The sequence below is a fragment of the Aureococcus anophagefferens genome, assembly GCF_000186865.1.
Source record: "Aureococcus anophagefferens unplaced genomic scaffold AURANscaffold_11, whole genome shotgun sequence".
NCBI lineage: Eukaryota > Pelagophyceae > Pelagomonadales > Pelagomonadaceae > Aureococcus > Aureococcus anophagefferens.
The window spans coordinates 143477-155027 of record NW_008705571.1 but is presented as its reverse complement, the minus strand read 5'-3'; the positions used below and the strand labels follow the sequence as shown (position 1 = coordinate 155027).

Sequence of the window (11551 nt, the reverse complement as noted above, 5' to 3'; positions counted from 1 at the left end):
CTCTGCGTAATTGTCTTACGTCGACCTACTCGGGTTTGCTTGCCCGAGCGGAATCTTGGCGCGGGCCTGGGGAGTATGTCCAGGGAAATGGGGAGTATGTCCAAGGCATGTCCAAGGTGTCGCCGCCGGCCTCGGTAGAGAAGCGCGGCGGCGGCGGGTTGAGCTCCAGGAGCACGGCTGGGAGCATGTCCATGGAAGGAAACTAATTTCGCATGGAGACGCACGTCACCGTACTGAACACACCGTCGATGCCGCATTTTGCGTAGCCGCCGCCCGAGTAGCCCGAGTTGCACATCACATGCACGATGTCGTTCGTGTAGCCCTCGATGGCGCCGGGCATGGCATAGTTCGAGTTCAACACAAACGTAGGCGCGCACGCGTTGGCGGTGCACGTCACCGTACTGAACTCACCGTCGGTGCCGCAAACGGCGTCGCCGCCGCCCGAGTAGCCCGCGTTGCACATCACATGCACGATGTCGCCCGTGTAGCCCTCGATGACTTCATGGTCCGAGTTCGACACAGACGTAGGCGCGCACGGTCCGATTTCGCAATCGTCGACTCCGTAAACTCCGTCCGATGAGACAATCGAGCATGAGTCTTCACCGCCACCGCCATAAACCATACTAGTGTACTCTCCGTAGATGGTGATGGTGTCGTCGCCGGGTTCTTCACTGAGCGCTGCGTCACCGTAGATCCGGTGATTACCATCCCCCGTGACCGTGATCACATCATCGCCATTGTCGCCGCGGATTCGCCCGTTATAGTCGCCTCTGACCGTGATCACGTCATCGTCGTCTCCGCCCGAGACGAAAAATGCATCTCCATTGCCCCAGATGTACCCGTTATGGTCGCCCGTGAGCGTGAACACGTCAGCGCCGTCGCCGCCGAACAAATTGGTGTTTCCGTATCCATCGACCACCATCACGTCGTTACCGTCCATTCCGTAGATCATGGTGTTACCGTTGCCCGTGATGTGCAGGCAGTCGTCGTACTGGGACAGAAAAACGTTGTTGACGCCAGTAGCCTCGCCCGAAAAGCACACGCATTTGTTTGCATATCGATAGTCTGTGTCTGAGGTGACACGAATTCTGGTGCAGTCCGGGCAGCACATGGCGCAGCCGTAGCCGTCGAGGAAGCACTGAGCGGCGGCCTCGGCGGCGGCCGTCGGGTTCGCTGTGGGCGTGCCCGTAGGCGCGGCCGTACTAGGCGCGGCCGTCGGAGCCGCGGTCGGCGAGAGCGTGGGCGCCGCCGTGGGGGCGGCCGTCGGGCTGGTCGTGGGAGCCGAGGACGGCGAGAGCGTGGGCGCCGCCGTGGGGGCGGCCGTCGGGCTGGTCGTGGGAGCCGAGGACGGCGAGAGCGTGGGCGCCTCGGTGGGGGCGGCCGTCGGGCTGGTCGTGGGAGCCGAGGACGGCGAGAGCGTGGGCAGGCCCGTGGGCGCCGCCGTGGGCGCCGCCGTCGGGCTGGTCGTGGGAGCCGAGGACGGCGAGAGCGTGGGCGCCGCCGTGGGGGCGGCCGTCGGGCTGGTCGTGGGAGCCGAGGACGGCGAGAGCGTGGGCGCCGCCGTGGGGGCGGCCGTCGGGCTGGTCGTGGGAGTCGCCGATGAAGACGCGCGTCGTCCGCGCGAGGCCGCGGAGCGAAGCGCCCCCCCGCGCCGCGTCGTCTTCGAACTCGCGCGTCGAGCAGCTCTTCCCGCTTGAGTTGCTTCCCGGGCCGGGACACCCGCACGTCACGACCGCATCGACCACGAGACGCACGGCCGCCTGCCTTTCCAACCGCGTCGCGTCGCATTGGTGGTTCTCTTGCGCGTAGCGTTTGACGTGCTCCTTCGCGCGGTGCGTGTAGCGCAAGCGCTCGGCCGCCGTCGTTGGTTGCCAGTGGTACTCGACGATCGAGGTGGTTCCCCCCGTCGGTGGATGGTCTTCGTAGAGGTCGCAGGACTGCACGAGCACGTGCCCCGCACGAGCGACGCTGACGAAATTGGAGACGAGGAGCGCCGGGAAGATCTTCATGACAGTCGAGCTGTCGGGTCTGGTTTGGATTTTAGACTCGGCGGACTTGTTGTCGCGTAGCGTGTAGCTCGATGTACTCTACGGCTTAGAGGGTTGTTGCGGCTTTTTGCCCACTGGCTCGCGATAAAGTAGCTTTCTAGTCAATCATGCCAGTGATCAAGATAATAATTTGGCATGAAGGGTAAGTTGAGTGAGCCTCAAGGCCCACCCCACTACCCTAGTTTACTAGCTAAACTCCCTCTCTCTAAAATAGGTTCGGCTGGCCACGGGGAGAAAGAATTTCGCCGGCGGGCTGCTTCAGCAGCGCCGGCCAGATAAGAGCATAAGGAGCGAGTAGTTACTGAGCTGCAATAATAAATAACAGCTCATTCTCCCTCTCCTCTGGGCGCTACTTTCCTGGCTAATCGAAGATTACCTGTACAAAGTAGCTTTCTAGTCAACCAAGATAATAATTTGGCATAAAGGGTAAGTTGAGTGAGCCTCAAGGCCCACCCACGCGAAGTCCCCAAATCCGCTCGATTTGCTGGACGTAAAACAAGGTCGCAATGGTAGCATCCCCAGGGCCGGGGCTAGGCTTCCTTGCCAGCTTCTTCGTTAACTCCTCCGTAAACGCCCTCCCCTCATAGAGAGGTGGCGCGCTTCGCAAATTTTCAAGTACGCTGGTTGATCCACTGCCCATGTTTGTGCATCAGAGCCTCTGCACACTCATTACCAATGCGTTGCTTTCAAGTTTGGCATTGGTTGAATACGAGGCTCTCCGATCAAACAATTGCACGATACATGGCCAGTCTATTGTCACCGGGGAGGGCGTCGGGCCTGGGGCTCAACGTCACTACAAGACGTGTTCTTCGGTCGCGCTAAGGCGTGAGCTTCTTCAGACGGCGTTTAGCTGGCTCCATGGCCACCGTTTCGATAGGGTGGCGGAATCGCAGCGGGCCGATGTCGCCGAGCTCTTTGCCACCACGCCGCAGATCACCTGGGCCACCTCCAACTGGCATGAGCAGTTCGTCGCATAGGCGTTGGCGAGGGATTCGAACCGGGCGCTAGCGAGATAGCAACGGGGCAGGTACTTTCTAACCCTGCTCAAACCCGTCCACGGCCCAAACGTAGCCGACGGCGGCCTTGGCGTCGGCGAGGCGCTCCGGCGACAAGACACGCACGCCGGCGCGGCGCTCAAGGGCCCGCAGGTCCGCGACGAGACGCGTGAACGCGGCGCGGTATACCTCGCGGTCGACCGCCGTGTAGGCGTCGACGACGTCGAGGGTGGCGCGGGGCACGGCCCGGACGTCGTGCGGCGGGACGCCGTGAGCCTCGTGGTGCAACTCGAAGCCGCGGTCGTCGGGCGGGACGATCGGGGAGTCGCCGCCGTCGACGCAGCTTTTCCCCGGGAGCGCGCCGTCGAGCAGGAATCCGAGAAGACAGAGGCTCTCGGTGAAGAGCTCGGTGACGCCAATGAAGCCCAGATCGAACCGGACCGCGCGGACCGCGGCCGTCGCGTCGGGGATGAGCGCGTCGCGATCGGCGGCGTGATGCGAGCACGTCGCGCGCCGGTCGCCGGCGTCGGCGCAGCACGAAGCGCAGCGCGAATCCGTCGCGAGCCTCGGATCGTCGCAGGTCAGCGCGCGGGCGAGCATGTTGTGCGGGTTGTAGCAGTGGTAGTCGCCCTGCGACCAGGTCCCGGGGTCAAAATGGTCGAGCCACGCGCGAAAGCCCGCCGTCCAATTCCCCGGTCGCGTCGGGACTCTCGGCGCGACCCTGCGGCCCCAGTCCGAGCAGCAGCATTCCATGTACATGGACACGACGTGGGACCGCGGCGACCGGACCATCGTCGCCGCGAGGAGCGACTCGATGCCGCGCCGGGGGCGAAGGAGGCCCTCGAGGGTCGGCGCGAGGCGCGCGGACGACCACGTTCGCCGCGTCTCGGCGAGAGCGTCGACGGACCGAAACGGCCGAAGACAGACCTCGCCGTGCCCAAACATCATCGAGGCTCGACGAGCAGCGTCTTGGAGCCACCGCGTCGCGGACGTGCCCGCCGTTTTCGGAATGTGCGCGAAAAACAGGGCCGACGTGCGGTTGGAGTGCTCGCCCGCGACGTGCTTGCCGTCGGGCTTGGAGTGCTCGCCCGCGACGATGCCGTCGAGCTTGGACCGCTCGGCGACGACGTTGCCGTCGAACGCGGACCGCTCGGCGACGTTGCCGTCGAGCTTGGAGTGCTTGCCCGCGACGATGCCGTCGGGCTTGGAGTGCTCGCCCGCGACGATGCCGTCGAGCTTGGAGTGCTTGCCCGCGACGATGCCGTCGAGCTTGGAGGACTCGCGCTCGAGCTTGGACAGCTCGGTCGCGACGAAAGCGTGAACAACCGACGAGACCATCGGCGGCAGCTCCTTGACCAATGCCGATTCCTCGACCAGGCCGGCCTTGCTTGCCGCGGGCTCCGCGGTCGGCTTCTTGTCCAGCTTGACGCCCCCCGCCGCCGTGGCGAAGGTGAAGGCGCAGGAAAGTACGGTCGCGCGGATGATGACGTGCATGGTCGAGATTGCGGGTGCCTGCGGGGGAATCGACGCGGTTCCGCGGCGACGATCGACGGACGAGGCGCGCGAATCAGGGGTTGAAGACCATTCAGGCACGTCCGCCGACGGCCGGGAGGCCGGCCGCCGGCCGCGCCGCGCAAGAGCGAGTCGCTCTTCGCCGTCGTCGAGGTGCCCGCCGCGGACCACGCCGCCGGCGGGCCGCGAGGTGGGAGGCCGGGCTCGCATGCGCTTGGCGTGCACCGAGGACTCGAAGACGTAGCGCAGCGGGTCCCGGCGCGCCGGCCGCCGGCCGCGCCGCGCAAGAGCGAGTCGCTCTTCGCCGTCGTCGAGGTGCACGCCGCGGACCACGCCGCCGGCGGGCCACGAGGTGGGAGGCCGGGCTCGCATGCGCTTGAAGTGCACCGAGGACTCGAAGACGTAGCGGAGCGGGTCCCGGCGCGCCGGCCGCCGGCCGCGCCGCGCAAGAGCGAGTCGCTCTTCGCCGTCGTCGAGGTGCCCGCCGCGGACCACGCCGCCGGCGGGCCGCGAGGTGGGAGACCGGGCTCGCATGCGCTTGGCGTGCACCGAGGACTCGAAGACGTAGCGGAGCGGGTCCCGGCGCGCCGGCCGCCGGCCGCGCCGCGCGAGAGCGAGTCGCTCTTCGCCGTCGTCGAGGTGCCCGCCGCGGACCACGCCGCCGGCGGGCCGCGAGGTGGGAGGCCGGGCTTGCATGCGCTTGGCGTGCACCGAGGACTCGAAGACGTAGCGGAGCGGGTCCCGGCGCGCCGGCCGCCGGCCGCGCCGCGCGAGAGCGAGTCGCTCTTCGCCGTCGTCGAGGTGCCCGCCGCGGACCACGCCGCCGGCGGGCCACGAGGTGGGAGGCCGGGCTTGCATGCGCTTGGCGTGCACCGAGGACTCGAAGACGTAGCGGAGCGGGTCCCGGCGCGCCGGCCGCCGGCCGCGCCGCGCGAGAGCGAGTCGCTCTTCGCCGTCGTCGAGGTGCCCGCCGCGGACCACGCCGCCGGCGGGCCGCGAGGTGGGAGGCCGGGCTTGCATGCGCTTGGCGTGCACCGAGGACTCGAAGACGTAGCGGAGCGGGTCCCGGTCGCGCTTCGGCGCTTGGATACCCGAGGTCAACGACTCGACGTCGTCAACGTCGCGCTCAGGGACCACGACGTTGGCGGGCCATGAGGTGGGAGGCCGTGTGTTGGTGGGGGGCGGGGGAGGGTGGTGGGTGAGGGGGGGGTCGACACGGGGCGGGCGTGAAAGATCGAAACGACGAACTCGATCCAGTTTTCGTTTCCACGTTTTCACTCGTCGTTTTTGAACGATTTTTTTACCAAGTATGTGGCTCTCGCGGCGAGGGGGAAGGGGCGTGCTCGCGGGAGCCAATCGGGGGATATTTGGACGCGGAAGGAGACGATTGCGTGCGTTGAGCTCAAACTTCGACCTCGAAAGATAGTGCAATGAACGTGCAATCTAGGGGTATCCGGCGCCGCATCATCGTCGCCTGAACTGCCCCGCGCGCCACACCCCTCGGCGCCCGCTGTCCGCCTGCGGTTCCTCCTACGTTTAGAGACGCATCACGGTAATAATCCAGGGGAGGTCGCGGGATACCTCGGCGAACCGAGCTTGCCGGCGGCGCAAGGCCGCCGACTACGAGGCACCCTACCTCTCGCAGCCTGAGGCTGGAGCGGCACTGGGCTCTCGAGATCCGTGCGCGACACGCTGCCATCCCGAGGGGTTGCCGCTCCGGGCCGGTCGACGCCCGAGGACGCGGGAGGTTGTGGCTCTGGATCCGTCGGGCCCGGGTTTCGGGACCCGTCCGCGCCCGGGAGCCCGCGATCGCGCCGGCATAGTACGCTAGGTTACGGGGCGCCGCGGCCCCGGCTTGGGCTTGACGCGGAACAGGGGCGGTCGCCGCCGCGTCCGCTCGAGGATCTCGCCGAGCTGCTCGTCGACGTTCGCGTCGATGAGCGCCTCGTACTCGTCCGGGTCGCAGTAGCCGAGCGCGTCCTCGCAGCCGGGCCCCGCGGGCGTGCAGTGGAGCACCTCGTTGCGCGGGAGGCCGAGCGTGACGGCGACGCGGCCGGCCTTGCAGTTCGACGAGCACTTGGTCGCGCACCGCACGAGCGGCGGCGGCCGCCCGTAGTCGACCTCCCGCGCGCTCAGGTCCCTGAGCCGCTCGTAGACGCGCCGCCCGTCCGCCCGGCCGCAGGCGACGGGCGCCGCGCAGACCGTGATCTCGGGCGCGCCGCGGATCCGCGCCGCGAGCGCCTCGTCCGCGTCGGCGAGGCGCTCGAACTCGTCCGCGACGAAGGCGCGCGCCTCGAGGCGCGCCGCCTCCTCGCGGTCCCACTCGTCGTTGAGGAAGAGCTGCGCGCCCTCCCGCAGGCCGTTCTCCCGCCGCCACTCGTCCTCGAGGAACCGGGCGGCCGACTCGCGCGCGCGCCGCCGCTCGTCCTCGAGGAAGAGCTGCGCGCCCGCGCGCAGGCGCGCCTCGCGCTGCCACTCGTCCTCGACGAACTGCCGCGCCGACTCGCGCGCCGCGGCCTCGCGCGCCCACTCGTCCTCGACGAACCGCCGCGCCGCCCGGTCGGCCGACGATAACTTTTCGATCTCGCGCTCGATGATCTCCTTCCCGCGCGCGAGGCGCGCCTGCTCCGCGCGGCGGCCGGCCTTGACGACCTCGCTCCACTCGCGGCGCGCCGTCAGCCACGGCCACGCCGGCTCGAAGAAGTCGCGCCGCGCCTTGAGCCAGTCGAAGACGTCCGGCGTCGTCTCCTCCGGGCCGCTGTCGTTGGCGCGCGGGCCGCGCGCTCGACGCGTCGGTCGCGGCGCCTCGACGAAGCCGGAGACGACGGCGGCGACGACGGCGGCCGCCGTCCGGCGCGCGAACATTGCCCGATCCGCGGAGGCGTGAGCCAGCCCGTGCTCCGGGCCAGCGCTCAAGACTCAACACGAGCAAGTTGATGCGAGGCTGAAGCCGAAAGAGACGTCGCCGCGTCCGGCGCGCGAACATTGCCCGATCCGCGGAGGCGTGAGCCAGCCCGTGCTCCGGGCCAGCGCTCAAGACTCAACACGAGCAAGTTGATGCGAGGCTGAAGCCGAAAGAGACGTCGCCGACCTGGCTCTCGTGTTAGTAGAAGTCCCGCCGCGTCCACTGGCAGGCCGTCGGCAGCGCGCCGTCGCCCGCGGCCTCGCGGAAGAGGGAGAAGAGCGAGGCGTTGCCGCGGAGGCCCGCGGTCCGCGAGAACGAGGACGGCGTCTGGTCCGAGCGCGCGCCGGTGCCCTTGATGTTGTAGACGCGCGCCGCGCGCGCCATGAAGATCCAGTCCGCGGTCGCGCCGAGGAGCCGCCACCAGAAGTCCTCGGGGAGCCGCGGGCCGCGCGCGATCCAGTGGCGGTACATGACCTGGGCCACAAAAGGGTGCGAAATTCCCAACTTCAAAGGCTCCTATCTCGGCCGTTTTCCACTCGTTTCGGCTGATTTTTGGACGAACGATCATCTCTCGGAACGGTCTCGAAGCGTGGATGCTTTTTCCGGAACGCGCGCGCGCGGAACACTCACGTTGAAGCGACGTTGAATCACCCTTTTGTGGCTTTGTACATGACCGGCGGGAGGTCGACGAACGCCTCGACGCGGACCTCGTGCGGCGTCGGCTCGCGCTCGAAGGCCGCGCGCAGCCCCGCGACGAGCGCGCGCTTCGCGCGCTCGTTGTCCGCGGAGACGAAGACCGCCGCCGCGCGGTCGCAGCCGACGGCGAGCGCGCGGAGCTGGCGCACGAGGCACGCGACGACGCCGCCCGCCTCCCGCGTCGACGCCCACCGGGCCGCCTGGTAGTCGCCGTCGCCGTCGCGGAGCGCCTTGCCGCGCTTCTCCAGGAACCTGGCGGGCGCGCCGCCTCCCCGGTCGCGCGCGCGCGCGCGGACGGCGCCGCGGCCGCGGGACGCCGCCGGGCACGCGATGGTCCGGAGGTGCACGGCCGCGTCGAAGAGCGGCGCGCGCGGCGGCTCGAGGAGCGCGCGCGCGAACCGCGCGCCGTCGCCGTCGTAGCGGCCGCGGAGGGCCGCCGCGCCCGCGTCGAGGACGGCGCCGCGGCCGTCGAGGGGCAGCAGGTCCCGGAGGACGCGCGATCGCGCCTGCGGCGCGCCGGCGTCCCCGGTCGCCGCGCGTCGCGGGACGCGGGACCGCGCGCACGTGAGCGCCTCGCCCGCGGCGTCGTCGCGGCTCCTCCTCGAGGCGCCGTCGATCGCGCAGCCCAGGGCCGCGAGGACGCGCGCCAGCGCCGGCCGCAGGTCGTCCTCGACGCGGCGGCCGCCGTGCCACTTGAAGCAGCAGTTGTTCCGGTCCTCGACGTCGTCCGCCGGCCCCGGCGGCGCGGCCGCGGCGAGGCCGCAGGTCACGAGCGCGCAGAGCCGCTCGTAGATGCGGCCCTGGACGATGAGGCGCCGGTCCAGGGCGGCGGCCTCCAGGAACGCGCTCGAGTAGGCGTCGAGCGCGTTGCCGATGCCGATCTGCCGCGCGAAGCCCGCGTCGACCTGGATCCGCTCGCCGCGGAGCTCCTCGTCGGCCCACGGCCGCTTGTTCGGGTTGTCCTGCAGGAGCAGCAGCACGCGCGACGCGTTGGCGCGCGGCCCGTGCACGGCGGACCGCAGGCCGTGGAACAGGCTCGACGGCGCGAGCTCGAGGAGCGGCGAGTAGACGGTGAGCGCGTCGACGGGACCGACGAGCCGCGGCGGCAGCGGCCCGGCCGACCTCGGCCAGCGGCCGTTGTCCCGCGCCGCGGCGCTCGAGAGTGTTATTGGTGTCGCCGCCGCCTCCACGGCGACCTGTTCGCCCGCCGAGGCCACGCGCACCGCGCCGCAGGGCCCGATCAAGCCGCGCGCCATGCCGACGCCGTCGCGCGAGCGCGCCGGCAGCAGCTCGTGCCGGCGGTCGTGCCGGTGGTCGTGCCGCTGGCGCGCACGGTCGTGCTCCTGGCGCGCATGGTCGTGCTCCGGGCGCGCCAGCGCGGCCGCGAAGCACACACACACGACGATGCGCAGCATGTCTCACATCGTGATGGGCAGCACCGAGGCTGCCCGCGGCGCGGCGGCGCGCCGTCCGGGCCGCGGCGCGCCGGCGGACGCCGCTCTCGGAAAAGAGCTTCGCCCCCCCACGAAATGTCCCGCGACGATGGCTCCTACTCATATGCGCGCCTGTCGTCGCTTCTTCGCGCTCTCGGTATGCTCCGAGCCCGCGCCCTCGTACTTCTTTCGCGCGCTCAGGCGCTCTTCTCGTCGCATCTCGAGCTCGTCGTGCTTTTTTTGCCATCGGTCGTCGTCATTCCTACGTTGTGTTCGCCGTTCCTCCTCGGCTTTGGCCTGCTGCTCCGACGCCGCGTTGAGGCATTTTCGTCGCGCGAGCACCTCGTTCGCGGCCGTGATCCACGCGTCTCGCGCGCCCGCGTCGGCCAAGACGAAGTCGAAGGACTCGCTTTGGCATACGATGCGCAGGCCGGCCTCGCCTTTCGGCTCCACCGCGATCGACGCCGTGGACGCGTTGGAGTGCTTGATCGAGCTCGCGCCGACGGTGCGCCACGAAAACCGCGACTCGTCCTCCGACAGCCGCAGGTGGACCTTCTCGCTGGAAAATCTGAACTGCTGCGCGCATTCGACGCCGACCTGTGGAAGGCTCGAGGGTCTGGTCGAAGTTTCGAGGGTCTGGCAAGCCCCAACGCACCATCAACGCCTCCGTGCGCTTTCGCACGTGCGGATCGGGTCGCGCCGGCATGGCCGAATCCTCGAAGCAGCAAGGGCCCGAGATCAGATTGCCCATATCGTAGATCTACGTGCGGCGGCGGCTATGGATGGCCCATCGGCAGCCCCCCGCGCTGGATGTTGAAATCCACCTTATGCTTTTACGCTGGGCGCTGGCTATGGATGGCCCATCGGCGGCCCCCGCGCTGGGTGTGAACAAGTTACGGCTAATGTTTCCTCAGCCTCTGTGGCCTGTGGGCCTGTGGCTGCGCCCGCCGCGCGCAGCCGCGCGACGCGGCGTAGCGCGAGCGTTTCGAGATGCTGCAAGTAACAATAGAAACGAGCGGTGGCTGGCGCGGCATCCAGTGGGTGCCGTACGAACTGCATCTCGGCAAAGAGGGCGCGGCGCCGGTTGTGGAGCGTCGGCCGCAGAAGCGCGGCGACGCGCAGCGCGGCGTGCTGATCCGCGTCGACCAGCAGGGCGACGTCGTCGCGGTGTCGATCGCGACGCTGGCGACCTACGAGTCGGCGGTGCGCGCGCGCGTCGTCCCGCGCGCGGAGGCGACGTGGCGCGTCAAGTCCGCGTATCCCGAGGCGCTCGTCGCGGCGCTCGAGGCGCATCGGCGCCCCAAGCGGGAGGTCGCGCCGGCGGCCGAGGCGCCCAAGGCGCCGGCGACCGAGGCGCCGCGCGCGCCGGCCCCGGCCGCGCCGCGCGCGCCCGCGAAGGCCGCCGAGGACGCGGCCTTCGAGGCGCTCGCGGCCGCGCGCGGCGCCGAGGACGCGGGCGACGCGGCGGCGGCGCGGCGCCGCTACGGCGACGCGTCGAGGCTGCTCGAGGAGGCCGCGGAGGCCCCGGCGCGCTCCGCGGACGCGCGCCGCCTCCTCCGGGCCAAGGCGGAGGAGTTCGCCGCGCTCGCCGTCGAGCCCCTTCCCCCGCCCCCGCCCCCCTTCGACGAGGCCGACCCGGAGCCGTCCGACGCGCCGGCGCCGTCCCTGGCGAGCATGGAGCAGCGCTACGAGTCGCTGCAGACGAGCGACCTCGAGCGGCGGCTCGCGGCGCTCGACCCCTCCAAGGGCAGGGCGGCGCCGCCCATCGAGAGCCTCCGCGAGCGCCTCGCGGCGCTCCGGGACGGCGACGCGTCGGGGCCGGCCTTCCGCGACGCGCCGGACCTGTCCTGGCTCGACGACGAGGACGACGAGGACGACGACGCGATCGTCGCGCGAGCGCTCGAGGCCGCGCGCCTCGAGCGCCGCGACGCGTCGGCCGACGGCGACGCCGCGATCCGCGAC

General features: G+C 69.9%; 1 protein-coding gene across 1 annotated transcript; it reads right to left on the bottom strand.

Annotated features, from left to right (window-relative positions):
- Window positions 1-2374: 2374 nt before the first annotated feature.
- AURANDRAFT_64607 (hypothetical protein) lies at window positions 2375-9412 on the bottom strand (the record flags this gene model as incomplete). The annotated part of the gene is made up of 6 exons (XM_009039289.1): window positions 2375-2424; window positions 3088-3673; window positions 3764-4555; window positions 6392-7313; window positions 7684-7934; window positions 8135-9412. 6 exons carry the CDS (start codon window positions 9410-9412, stop codon window positions 2375-2377), a joined length of 3879 nt encoding a protein of 1292 aa, XP_009037537.1.
- Window positions 9413-11551: the final 2139 nt, after the last annotated feature.